The sequence below is a fragment of the Aquarana catesbeiana genome, linkage group LG05 (assembly GCF_042186555.1).
Source record: "Aquarana catesbeiana isolate 2022-GZ linkage group LG05, ASM4218655v1, whole genome shotgun sequence".
Lineage (NCBI taxonomy): Eukaryota > Metazoa > Chordata > Amphibia > Anura > Ranidae > Aquarana > Aquarana catesbeiana.
Window position 1 is genome coordinate 651067768 of NC_133328.1, and position 14835 is coordinate 651082602.

At 45.2% G+C, this 14835-nt stretch overlaps 1 protein-coding gene across 8 annotated transcripts in view; it reads left to right on the forward strand.

Annotated features, from left to right (window-relative positions):
• Positions 1 to 8933: 8933 nt before the first annotated feature.
• The window catches only part of LOC141145694 (mucin-13-like), a 76996-nt gene continuing 71094 nt past the window's right edge, over positions 8934 to 14835 (forward strand). For 6 of the 8 annotated variants that reach the window (XM_073632560.1, XM_073632561.1, XM_073632565.1 and 3 more), the window contains exon 1: positions 8934 to 9198. In XM_073632560.1, coding sequence (XP_073488661.1) covers positions 9081 to 9198 — 118 coding nt within the window. In that variant the 5' untranslated portion in view covers positions 8934 to 9080. The remainder of the gene's footprint in view (positions 9199 to 14835) is intronic. The other 2 variants (XM_073632563.1, XM_073632567.1) reach the window with 1 other exon arrangement.

Genomic DNA, 14835 nt, shown 5'->3' on the forward strand with positions numbered 1-14835 from the left:
CAAAACAAAACTTGATTTTCCCAAAACCAAAAAAAAAGCCTGTTTGTGAAAAACAAAAAGCCAAAAAAAATTTTTTGTGGATTTAGGTATAAATATTTAGATATAATTATATTTTGCTACATTATTAAGATATCATTCTATTTTTGTCAATGAACATTTTATACTAAATGCAGAACTGAATGCATAACAACCATTAATAAAAACATCTCCTTATAGGAATTAAATAAATGTGTGGTTTGTTATTTCAAGGCTCAGTATCATTTTAGTTATAATTGTAAAAAAGTTGTTTACAGTGGCAATGGAGCTTATTTAGACATTTAAAATTACAATACAGTTGGCACTACAACTGCTCGACCATAACCTAGGAGACAGCCCAAAAGAAAGGCAAGCAATAAATATAATGCAAGATTTCATCAATAATTTTTTTATTGGCAAAAATTATATATCCTGGCCCATTGCAATGGCCCCCCTACCCATAAAATAATTAACATATTGCTGTCTAACTTGACGGGCACTTTGGGGGGCCAAGCCAGTACGGACAGTATCCAGGCCTGTAAGGTTGGCTTCTATTTGTCCGGCCTCAGGCCCAACTGTGCCTATATAATTTGGAGCATGCTTATTTAAAAAGTTGTGCAGAATGCAGCACGATAAAATGATAAAATTAAGTTTGTATTCCGCCAAATTAATGGCTGTTTGAAACAGGCGGAACCGGTAATTAAAAACCCTCCTCTCCGGGGTGAGTGTTCTTTGGGGGGATGGCCTCATGAGGTGCTTGCTGAGAGCGAAGGCTTCATCGGCAATGAAGACAAAGGGGAGTCCTTCCACGTTATCCTCATCAGGTGGCAATCCCAGGCCACCACTCTGGAGACGCTGGCAGAACTCCGTCTGGGCAAATACTCCTCCATCCGACATCCGGCCATTCTTCCCCACGTCCACATATAAAAAATCATAGTGTGCCGACACCACCGCCATTAAAACAATACTGTGGAACCCCTTATAATTAAAATAATATGATCCCGAATGGGGTGGTGGCACAATGTGGACATGTTTCCCATCTATAGCCCCTCCACAATTGGGAAAGTCCCAACGGCTGGCAAAATGGGATGCCACAGTCTGCCATTCCTGTGGCGTTGAAGGAAACTGGGAAATCAAACAAGAAAACCAAAATCAATTAATTTGTAAGCTAACATTGCAAGAAAATTAGACAATTAAAAACATTATTCCCCAGCATCAGTATAACATTCAATAATTTAATTCTTCTGGAATAACTAATATGGAAAGGCACACTTATCAGATTGCTCACCCCCTCTGATGGAACATTGATTACATTTTAGGGGGTTGTGAAATCCCTAAAAAAAATTACTTTTAGGACACGCAGGAATTTAGGGACTAAAAAGGCTACAAGACTGCAGTTGTCGCACTCTGCAGGTGCAGTTGCTAACCAGCTTACAGTAAATGAGGTAATGTAAAAAGGCATTCATGTTGCAAGGAGTACACAATCACAGGCAAGGGCAATTAATGAAAACACTTTGAGGCTTGCATATGATTTGATGATGGAAATCAGCAGAGCTTCTGCTCATTTACTAAAGCACTGGAACAAATGCACTTGTAGAGTGCACATGCATTTTGCAAAGTGCCACATATATTTGCTTTAGACAAATCAACACCACAGAACATTCCAGCAAATTTTAACGAGGGTGGGGGTGGGGGGGTTGTGAAATCTAGATAATTGCTCATTAGCAGCAAACTATTTGGAGTGAGTTTAGGTGGGGGGGGGGTTGTGAAATCTAGATAATTGCTCATTAGCAGCAAACTATTTGGAGTGAGTTTAGGTGGGGGGGGGGGGGGGGTTGTGAAATCTAGATAATTGCTCATTAGCAGCAAACTATTTGGAGTGAGTTTAGGTGGGGGGGGGGGGGGTTGTGAAATCTAGATAATTGCTCATTAGCAGCAAACTATTTGGAGTGAGTTTAGGTGGGGGGGGGGGGGTTGTGAAATCTAGATAATTGCTCATTAGCAGCAAACTATTTGGAGTGAGTTTAGGTGGGGGGGGGGGGGTTGTGAAATCTAGATAATTGCTCATTAGCAGCAAACTATTTGGAGTGAGTTTAGGTGGGGGGGGGGGGGGGGTTGTGAAATCTAGATAATTGCTCATTAGCAGCACACTATTTGGAGTGAGTTTAGGTGGGGGTGGGGGTTGTGAAATCTAGATAATTGCTCATTAGCAGCAAACTATTTGGAGTGAGTTTAGGTGGGGGTGGGGGGGTTGTGAAATCTAGATAATTGCTCATTAGCAGCAAACTAAATACACTCAAACAAAATACATTCCAAATGAGTAGACTAGGTGGATATGTTCCCATCACTTCATGCTGGGAAGGTTATTGAAGGAAAATATACATGCATGACAAAAAATAACAGGAAAAAAATCCAGCATGTGTGAGGATAAAAAGGGGACATTCACACTATATTGCAATGATGGTAAGTAGTGTTTGAAGCAAGAAATACATTATATTATCAAAGATTACATAAAAGAACATGTGATGCTAATAAAAGAAAAATATCTTACCTTAATATAGTCCTTCTGCAGGACCTGTATGATGGCAGAACAGGTCTCTGGGATAATGATCCCCAGAGCCTGGGGGGAGATGCCTGTCGAGAACTTAAGGTCCTGCAGGCTTCTCCCTGTGGCCAAATACCGCAAGGTAGCGACCAGCCTCTGCTCCGGAGTGATGGCTTGCCTCATGCAGGTATCCTGCCTGCTGATATAGGGGGTCAGCAAAGCCAACAAACGGTCAAAAACGGGGTCCGTCATCCGGAGAAAGTTCCTGAAATCCTCAGGATTATTCTCACGGATCTCACGGAGCAAAGGCATGTGACAGAACTGGTCACGCTGAAGCAACCAATTCTTGGTCCATGAACTCCTCCTCGCCCTGTTCATGGACTGGTCTTGGGCTGAAGAATAAACTACAGCACCAAGCACATACAATGCACGAGCTCTACGACGAGTACGTACAGGTAACATGGCTTCAAAACGGTCGGCTGGTCAGAACGCACTAAACAGAACGCACTGAAGAACAGCAAGGCCTGTGAAGAACGACCTGAAAATCAGGAACGAGCGGCCAATAAAACAAAGATTTCTCAATGCCAACTGACCAAACGCACTGAAAAGCAGATACAAACCTCACAAGCACAGACTGAACAACAGTTAAAACGAACTGAAAAATACGAGTCTCACAAGCGCGAATCGTCTCTCACCAAACTTCTACTAACACGAGATAAACACGAGATTAGCAGAAGGAGCCCAAAGGGTGTCGTACGGGCTATTGAACTTCCGTTTTATAGTCTCGTCGGACTTGGTGTACGTCACCGCGTACTAGGCTGTCGTACTTTTGTGTGGTCGTGTGTGCGCAAGTCCGTTCGTAACAAAGTCTGCCGCAAGTCCGCCGAAGGTACGTCGGAAGTATGTCGGACAGGCTATCGGACTTTTGTAGACGAAAAGTCCGACCGTGTGTACGCGGCATCAGAATCGGACTGCACCAAGCTTTCTCCATATGTATGTCAAAAATAGAGATAGAGAGAAGTTGTATTTATCCACCATTCAGCATCTAAACAGATTTTAGGAAAATATAAAGAAGACTGATGGTAATAGATAACCACAGGCATGAAATGCAGAAGACACGATGAAGCAAGACTTTGGAATGACTGCATGTTCGTTGCATGTCTCTGTGATAAGTCAGGAGAAGAATGGAGAGGGGAATGACCTGTCCGTGTCATCTCACCTTTACCTGTCTATGCTACAGGGTCAGGGACCTCCCTGTGATCACACCTCCGACATTAACCCCTTAATCACCAGCTCCAAATATATGTCCTCTATACATCCCAAATATAGAACCATTTATACAACTGTCCATCCAGAGCCTCTGGTTTATAGACCGGATACATCCTAAATATAGAACCATTTATCCAACTGTCCATCCAGAGCCTCTGGTTTATAGACTGGATACATCCTAAATATAGAACCATTTATCCAACTGTTCATCCAGAGCCTCTGGTTTATAGACCAGATACATCCTAAATATAGAACCATTTATCCAACTGTCCATCCAGAGCCTCTGGTTTATAGACCGGATACATCCTAAATATAGAACCATTTATCCAACTGTCCATCCAGAGCCTCTGGTTTATAGACCGGATACATCCTAAATATAGAACCATTTATCCAACTGTCTATCCAGAGCCTCTGGTTTATAGACCGGATACATCCTAAATATAGAACCATTTATCCAACTGTTCATCCAGAGCCTCTGGTTTATAGACCGGATACATCCTAAATATAGAACCATTTATCCAACTGTCTATCCAGAGCCTCTGGTTTATAGACCGGATACATCCTAAATATAGAACCATTTATCCAACTGTCCATCCAGAGCCTCTGGTTTATAGACTGGATACATCCTAAATATAGAACCATTTATCCAACTGTTCATCCAGAGCCTCTGGTTTATAGACCAGATACATCCTAAATATAGAACCATTTATCCAACTGTCCATCCAGAGCCTCTGGTTTATAGACCGGATACATCCTAAATATAGAACCATTTATCCAACTGTCCATCCAGAGCCTCTGGTTTATAGACCGGATACATCCTAAATATAGAACCATTTATCCAACTGTCTATCCAGAGCCTCTGGTTTATAGACCGGATACATCCTAAATATAGAACCATTTATCCAACTGTCTATCCAGAGCCTCTGGTTTATAGACCGGATACATCCTAAATATAGAACTATTTATCCAACTGTCCATCCAGAGCCTCAGGTTTATAGACCGGATACATCCTAAATATAGAACTATTTATCCAACTGTCCATCCAGAGCCTCTGGTTTATAGACCGGATACATCCTAAATATAGAACTATTTATCCAACTGTCCATCCAGAGCTTCTGGTTTATAGACCGGATACATCCCAAATATAGAACCATTTATCCAACTGTCCATCCAGAGCCTCTGGTTTATAGACCGGATACATCCTAAATATAGAACTATTTATCCAACTGTCCATCCAGAGCCTCTGGTTTATAGACCGGATACATCCTAAATATAGAACCATTTATCCAACTGTCCATCCAGAGCCTCTGGTTTATTGGTAGATAAAGGTAGGGAGGGACTATAGCTGTGCCAATAGAAAAAGGTCAACCATGAGTACTAAAAAATGACAGTTTATTTTATTTACATATATAGAAAAAAGACATACACATAGGGTATACATACATATACAAATCTATAATTAATGCGGTACATGTAATTTAAAAAATAAAACAGGACAGGCCTGGGTGTTATAGGCCAGTGATACAGGTAATCAATTCCTACATGTTTCGCCAAGGCATTGGCTTCCTCAGGGAAATGATATAAGCCTGTGCCAAAAATTAGAAGGTTCTAGGTAAAAGAAAAAATGAAAAAACATAAGATGACAATACAACTTTGTTTACATTGGATATAATAGAGTGACCATTTACTATTGGATGCATAGCATGGTAACAAACCCACCCATGTTGGAGACCCAACCCGGCATCCCATATACGTACCTCCCCACCCCTAATGGGAGCCAAGCAGGAGAAGGCACCCTAAAGGAGGCAACCAAGGCTGCACCGCATCTATGGCTGTAGGGAGCAAACAGAGACCTAGCCATCAGAAAAAACATAAAAATAATTATGGTGGCAAAGGTTGGGATAGACATTATCCCAAGACGAGAGGAATAGGGCCAACATAGCCTCAATAACTTACAATTCTATGTTAAAACCAATGTAAATACAGGGGCGCCTGTAGCAATATTTTACACAATAGATTGAAGTACATCGATACAAGTGAAGATCGTTGCAATGTGTGTAACTATAAAAAAAAGGGAAAAACAGTCATTAAATAAATACATGCCTGTGAGGGTGGACAGAAATAAAAGGTGACCGATATAGGAGAAAAACTTACCAAAATGATTTGTGAAACCACAAAGCCGCCAAAGTGTCCCCCTGAGGGGTATTTAAATCACAAAAACAGGGATAGAGAGGTAGCGATCGGCAACGATATTCCAAGGCCTCTATTTAGAAGAAAGGTATGCAGCCAAAGATACGCATCAGAGTGTAAAAGGACTAGGCTTGCAATGCAGAGGGCGTTAAAGAGGAAGTAAAGGCAGGAAAAAAAAAAAACACACCCTGTAAGGCAAAGGCATAATGAGCTAGTATGCATAGCATACTGGCTCATTATGAATAACCTACCTGAGATGGAAGCCCCTGAAGCGACCCTCATTCTTCTCCTTCATCGCCGCCATCTATCCCGGAGTGACTTCCGGGTATCGCGGCTCCGGCGCTGTGACTGGCCGGAGCCGCGATGACGTCACTCCCGCGCATGCGCAAGGGAGCCGCCACTAACGGCATGGTCGCCGCTAGATTGCTACAGGCGCCCCTGCATTTACATTGGTTTTAACATAGAATTGTAAGTTATTGAGGCTATGTTGGCCCTATTCCTCTCGTCTTGGGATAATGTCTATCCCAACATTTGCCACGTGGCATAACACCATAATTTTTTTAATGTTTTTTCTGATGGCTAGGTCTCTGTTTGCCCCCTACAGCCATAGATGCGGTGCAGCCTTGGTTGCCTCTTTTAGGGTGCCTTCTCCTGCTTGGCTCCCATTAGGGGTGGGGAGGTAGGTATATGGGTTGCCGGGTTGGGTCTCCAACATGGGTGGGTTTGTTACCATGCTATGCATCCAATAGTAAATGGTGACTTATATCCAATGTAAACAAAGTTCTATTGTCATCTTATGTTTTTTCATTTTTTTCTTTTACCTAGAACCTTCTAATTTTTGGCACAGGCTTATATCATTTCCCTGAGGAAGCCAATGCCTTGGCGAAACATGTAGGAATTGATTACCTGTATCACTGGCCTATAACACCTGTCCTGTTTTTTTTTTTTTTTTTATTACATTTACCACATTAATTATAGATTTGTATAAGTATGTACACCCTATGTCAGTGACAACGAACCTTGGCACCCCAGATGTTTTGGAACTACATTTCCCATGATGCTCATACACTCTGCAGTTTAGGTGAGCATCATGGGAAATGTAGTTCCAAAACATCTGGGGTGCCAAGGTTCACCATCACTGCCCTATGTGTATGTCTTTTTTTCTATATATGTAAATAAAATAAACTGTCGTTTTTTAGTACTCATGGTTGACCTTTTTCTATTGGCACCGCTATAGTCCCTCCCTACCTTTATCTACCAATTTTTACCTATTGGGATGAGGTGCCGTATCTGTTGAGGATTTCCCAGCCATACCCCCATTTTTCCTCTGATTTATAGACTGGATACATCTTAAATGAACTTGGGCGATCTGAGATGAGAAGGTGCCGTAATCAGGGAGATCTAAGGGGTGAAGGTGTAGGAATTTGGCTGGAAATGTGAACTTTAGCATTTGGGGTGACCTGAGATGTGAAGGAATTGGGGTGATCTGAGGTGTGATGGTGCAGGAATTGGGGAGAATTGAGGTGTGAAGGTGCAGGAATTGGGGTGATCTGAGGTGTGATGGTGCAGGAATTGGGGAGAATTGAGGTGTGAAGGTGCAGGTATGGGGATAATCTAAAGTGTGAAAGTTCAGGTATTGGGGATGATCTGGAGGTGTGAAGGTGTAGGCATTGGGGATGATCTGAAGTGTGAAAGTTCAGGTATTGGGGTGATCTGAGGTCTAATAGTTTAGGAATTGGGGATAATCTAAGGTGTAAAGGTTTAGGTATTAGGGTGATCTGAGGTGTGAAGGTTCAGGTATTGGGGTTGATCTGAAGTGTGAAGGTCCAGGTATTGAGGGTGATCTGAGGGGTGAAGGTGCAGGAATTATGGGTGATTTGAGGTGTAAAGGTCCAGGTATTGGGGGTGATCTCGAGTGTGAAGGTCCAGGTATTGGGGTGATCTGAAGTGTGAAGCTTTAGGTATTGGGGTTGAGCTAAAGTGTGAAAGTCCAGGTATTCAGGATGATCTGAGGGGTGAAGGTGCAGGAATTCGGGTGATTTCAGGTGTGAAGGTCCAGGTATTGGGGGTGATCTGAAGTGTGAAGGTTCAAGAATTGGGGTGATCTGAGATGTGAAGGTCCAGTAATTGGGGGTGATCTGAGGTGTGAAGATCTAGGATTTGGGGTGATCTGAGGTGTGAACGCCTAGGAATTGGAGTGATCGAAGGTGTGAATGTGTAGGAATTGGGGTGATCTGAGGTATGAAGGTGCATGAATTGGGGTGATCTGAGGTGTAAAAGTGCAGGAATTGGGGTGATCTGAGGAATTGGAGTGATTCCAGGTGTGAAGGTGCAGGAATTGGGGTGATCTGAAGGGTGAAAGTCCAGGTATTGGGGGTGATCTGAGGTGTGAAGGTCTATTACTTGGGATGATCTGAGGTGTGAAGGTCTATTACTTGGGATGATCATGAGGTGTGAAGGTCTATTACTTGGGATGATCTGAGGCGTGAAGGTCTATTACTTGGGATGATCATGAGGTGTGAAGGTCTATTACTTGGGATGATCTGAGGTCTGTGACACACTTATCTTTTATGTTCACTGGCATGCTGGTTGTCTATAGTTCGGAAATTGGCAACTCACATGGAAACGTTTGCTTATGTACTAAAAAAAAAAAATCAATAAAGTATTTTTTTGAAGAACATTATCTTTCTGGGCTCGCTTTCCCCAAATCACATTGATTGACACTTGATGACATGTTTATCTTCGAATTCCTAAACAGTGACTCTCCAGATCAGTATGCACCCTATAGTCTCTGAATTCCTAAACAGTGACACTCCAGATCAATACCCATCCTATACTCTCCGAGAGGAACAAACCTCTTGTCCCTCCCACAGGTACACAGAAATGGACTCTGTTCTCATTGGTCAAATAATAGCCACGTCCGGAGACAATGAACTTTGGGTCATTCACAGGTGGATGACATTTTGAGAGTTCCCTCTGTGTTGCGGCACTTCCAGGGCTCATTCTCACACATTTCCTTCTCCTAACCTCCAGCAATGCGGAACCCTGTGATGTGGAGCCTATGGTGACCCTTCCAACCATCATGGTGTCCAGGACCCACAAGTTCTGTTCTTATCTGCTCCATGTCCTCCTCATTCTGTATCAAGTGCAGACCAGCCTGGAGGAGACCTTCACAAATGGTGAGTCCTCGTCCTCTGGGGTCATACCTCGGGATGACGTACTGGGGGGAACTATAGTACCTGGGCACGGGGGGGGGCAGAGTTCAGAGGGCCAGTAGACTGCCGTTTGTGAGTAGACAAAGGTTGAGGCCATCATGATCACGTGTCACCAAACCCTAAATGTTAATGAGCCACTGACCTCAACACACCTTGAATGTTGCTTTCCCTTTCTTCTTAATTGAGCCAATCCAAAGATCACGGCCCAAGTCTTCCTTTTTTTGGGTGGCTGCGTTGCCTTACAGGGCCCTATGGGGCCACCCTTTCACAGTGGAGGGCTACCTCCCAACGTGCCTACTCTGTCTGAGCCTTAGACCGCAGGCAGCCAGGGAGGACAAGATGGGGCAGGCATGGCAGTGGTAGGAATGATGGGACAAGTAGCCTCAAGTAGGAGGATTAGATGACATTCATAGTGTTCACTTCCTGACAGGAAGTTCAGGGTAGCGGCACAGAGGGAGCTGCAGCTGAAAGAACTTTGAAATAAGTTTGTGGTCACTAAACATTTATTGGCCAATGCTAAATTGGTGAAGAACAATGTAGTTCATTTAAAAAATACTGGATTTAGTACTATCTTAACCAGAGCATGACCTGTTACCAGGGTCGGGACTTGGGGGGCAGGAGAGGAAGGTGCCCTGGGTGCAATGTCTATATGTGGTGGGGGGGAGCCTTTGAGGCAGCAGCCCATATAGTACATTCATCCAAGCTGAGAGACCACCTAGGGGCAGCCCTACCTTATAGGAGGAGCCGAACCAGAGGAGCATTGATGTCTCCGGTGGTGATGTCCACTGGTCTGCACCAGTGGTATACTTAGGGGGGTGCAAGGGTTGTGGTGCGCACTCTGGTGGTTGCACCTTGCATATGTCCAACAGGCAGAGGTGGCGCTGTAGTGATAGTATCATAGGTCCCAGCTGCAGAAGACAATTGTGGCGCCCACCTCAGGGGGAGGACGGGGGAGCACCTGGGTGCGTCCAGGGAATTCCTAGTTATGGCACACACACAGCTGCACCCCTCCCCCCACCGTTTACAATACTGTGATTGGTGCCTGAGCCACCAATTGCCGGCCCACATATTGACACAGAGTGGGGGTGTGCCTTGCCCTACATATATACCACTTTTCAGAATGCTTTTGGGACTGTGGTGGCCCTGTGCAGGTACATGGACAAGAGCTCCCCTCTTATCCTAAAGGCCTTCAGCCCCCCCCCACCCCCCGGGTTCCCTAGGGCCACACAGGGCTCCTTAGTTTATTGTAACCTTTCCCCTCCTAGCTCCCCTTCGTTCCACTGACATGGACCCCCAGGCAGTCTGCCTGACACCACTGACCCAGCGCCATTTTTTCCACCCACGGACACCACCAACGCAGGGGCATTTATTCTTTCCCCACTATTAGCCCCATACTTTACTGCAAGAGAGTTTGTGCATTATTATTAGGCTCTCTTCATTGTGAAGTGTCCAACCATTGCCCCCAGTTGTAACCATTACATTCGTGTTGGCGCAGTGCACTACACGGACCAATATTATCTTTGTACTCTGCTCTTACTCCTTCCCCATTCCCCATTCTCGGGCCCACTGAATTACAAAGGTCTCCACCCACCTCCCCAAGGTGCACTGTAGAGTGACACCAGTACATAGAATCACAGTCAGCACTACAGTGCTATGGACACTAGAGGGAACCCTACAGAGGACTAATGTGTCCTCTACAGTGGTTTCTAGGTGTCCATCTTGGGGAAGCCAGTGCCTATTATAGCCACCAGATTTCCATGAGATATGATGGTCATTCTGGCACAGACGTGATATATAAATATTATGTATTGCGTCATGAAGGGAGCACCTAATGACAGAGAGAAGACAAGATAGGTGCACATGGCTGCCCATTAGAGGAGCGGGGATATTTACTGATGACCTGGGCCTCCTTCAGCGAAGAAGAGTTCAGAATTCATGTTACCACTGATGATCCCTTCATGTTGTCTCTTCCCTATTGGGGCAAAGAGGGAGAACCCTGGCTGGTCCAGGATAGGGACTGCAGAGTGCTGGGAGTACCTACACTATATTGTCAAAAGTATTGGGACACCTGCCTTTACACGCACATGAACTTTAATGACATTCCAGTCTAATGCCCTGTACACACGGTCGGAATTTCCGACAGAATATGTGCGATCGGATTGTGTTGTCAGAAATTCCGACCGTGTGTGGGTTCCAACTGACTTTTTCCATCGGAATTTCCGACACACAAAGTTTGAGAGCAGGCTATAAAATTTTCCAACAACAAAATCCGATCCTTTAAATTCAGATCGTGTGTAGACAAATCCGACGGACAAAGTGCTCATGCTCAAAATAAATTAAGAGATGAAAGCTATTGGCTACTGCCCCGTTTATAGTTCCGACGTACGTGTTTTACGGCACCGCGTTCGGAACGATCGGATTTTCCGACAACTTTGTGCGACCGTGTGTATGCAAGACGAGTTTGAGCCAACATCCATCGGAAAAAAATGATGGATTTTGTTGTCAGAATGTTTGATCAGTGTCCGATCGTGTGTACAGGGCATAAGTCCGTAGGGTTCAATATTGAGTTGGCTCCACCCTTTGCAGCTATAACAGCTTCACCTCTTCTGGGAAGGCCGTCCACAAGGTTTAGGAGGGTGTCTATGGGAATGTTTGACCATTCTTCCAGAAGCGCATTTGTGAGGTCAAGCAAGGACTGATGTTGGATGAAAAGGCCTGGCTCGCAGTCTCCGCTCTAATTCATCCCAAAGGTGTTCTATCGGTTTGCAGGCCAGTCAAGTTCCTATACCCCAAACTCGCTCCTCTATGTCTTTATGGACCTTGCTGGACACTGGAGATACAAGGAAAGGGGGGGGGGACCAGGACTGGAATCAGAAACAAGGGGGACAGGTACAAGGCGGGATCAGAAATACAACTGAGCATGAATCAGCAAGCAAGTCTCTGGCTAGCAGGCAAAACACTGAGTGGTAAGGGAACAATAAAAGAGGAACTAAATACCCTCCCAGCATCCAGCATCAGGTGAAGAATGATTACTGGAGTCTGATTGCTGCTGGGAGACACCTGCTGGTGGACACTGGAACAACAACCCTCCGCCCAGGGAGCCACACAGTGCCACCAGTATTTCCTGACACTTAGTGCAGGAGAGCCAGACAGAAGTCGCATATTCTCATATTCTATTCAGATTTGCCTAAGGCCGCCATATTGGAAATGGCTCTATGATTGTTCCTGACAAGTTTTGTTGAAGTAAAACCATTAAACCACGATTTGAGTCAAACTGAACATGAGTGTGTGTTAGACTGCAAAAGAGCACCATGGAGGGGCAGTTGGTTCCACAAGGTGGTCCCTGTGATGGAGTAAAGCTGGGGCCTTCCATTAGTTGGAGTGGATGGACAACTTGGGGTTGCAGCTTCCCAATGGCCTGGTGGCCCCACCTTGTGCAGCTACTGAGAATTGAGAGTTCTTTCTGATGTTGAGCCGTGCAATGGTGAGCCTGGGTTACCGACTCTCATATATTTGAACTTTCTAGATTCCCGAGGCTTTACCAAACCTGCTGGAAGGGCGGGGTCAATTTTGACATTTCACAGACACTAGGGGGAAACCTGGCCTTAGTAATCTGTCTCATGTGGGGTGTAGAACCCCCCTACATGTTAATAGAAACCAAACTTCTTTCTGCCAGAAACGACAAGGGGGCACCTCAGGCAAAGTGGCCTGTACATCATTGGTCTGGAGACAATGGTGGATCAAGTCTCAGCAATGAGTCGAAACAAATGCTTGTAATCCCCACCATGTATGTGGCAGGGTGACAACGCAGAAGCACAACTGGGAAATAGGATCAGAGTGCTGTCACCCTATAACAGGAAGTGCCTAAACAAGGAGCCCCATGGCAGGATCACCAGGGAATATTTTAATGAAAGCTGCAGATTTTAAAAGGTTAAAAAGACTTCAGAATTTAATTAATTGTGTTAAAGTTTATATTTGATTTTAGAGGCTGGAATTACATAGACCATTTATGGCAAGCGCTACAGTATATGTCAGAGCCATATAAATGTGTAATAATAACAACATTGAGTGACTGTGGGGGAGGGGACATTAGAGTGTACATTTTTGTTTATTAAAAAATCATACAAACATACAGCTTATTAATAAAAACATATTTGCATAAAAATAAACAACAACTAAACAAAAACAAGCGTGCTTACATCAGCAAGTAAAGAAAACTGTGTCCTGACAAGATAACATAGAAAGAAACATATTTTAATGACAACAAAAAAAGAAACTGCAAACCCCGAACCTCAACTTAAACACAATCCAGGCTAAGAAACATTTTGAGACTTAGTCGCCATCAGGGTGCGATTCCAAACCCCCCCATTACCCCCTCCTCCACATCATTCACTCTCATTCCCTTCCCACCCCCCACCATCATCCAATCCATCCCTCACTCCACCCCTTGGTGTCTGCTGACCTCCAGCCGCACTTCTGCCACGCCGAGGAGGAGGGGTTGGCACCACCATACATGCTGGTCCAGCACCCTCCACTGCCTTCACTACACTAAGAGAAACACTAGGTGCGGACACAGACTTGACAACCACACTTTCTGACACTGACTGGGGAACCACAGACTGGGGGGACACTGACACCACAGACTGGGGGGGACACTGACACCACAGACTAGGGGGACACTGACGCCACAGACTGGGGGGACACCACAGACTGGGGGGACACTTGACACCACAGACTGGGGGGACACTGACGCCACAGACTAGGGGGACACTGACGCCACAGACTGGGGGGACACTGACACCACAGACTGGGGGGACAATGACACCACAGACTGGGGGGACACCACAGACTGGGGGGACACTGACACCACAGACTGGGGGGACACTGACGCCACAGACTAGGGGGACACTGACGCCACAGACTGGGGGGACACTGACACCACAGACTGGGGGGACACTGACACCACAGACTGGGGAGACACTGACACCACAGACTGGGAGGACACTGACACCACAGACTGGGGGGACACTGACACCACAGACTGGGGAGACACTGACACCACAGACTGGGAGGACACTGACACCACAGACTGGGGGGACACTGACTCCACAGACAACACTAGGATCCCCTGGTACAACCTCCGCCAACACAGACTCTTCTCTATCCAGACGGAAGAATTCCTCCACTAACTCTGGCTTATTGTGCAAAGCCTCAGGGCACCGGCTATAAGGGTGACCAACCTTATCACATACAGTGGGTTACATTTAATGAGTACATGGTGTAGGTCTCAGTGCCTCTGGAGAGCCTCCACCTTCGTCTTCCTCAAAATGGTCCATGCTTGCCTGGGAAAAGCCTGCATGAGAGGCCCCAGAATTGTTGCTTCTCTCAGCTGAGACCAAAGCAGAATGAGCCAACAGCACCACCTAGTGGAGAAGCTCCTCTGGTACAGAGACTGATGTGATTGGCTCAGTGAGCTCTGTACAGCGCTGCGGTATATGTCAGAGCTATAAAAATGTATAATAATAATAACATTGAGTGACTGACTGTGGGGGGACATACAGTTCACCTAGAAAGAAATCTCAAAAAACAAATATGTGACAG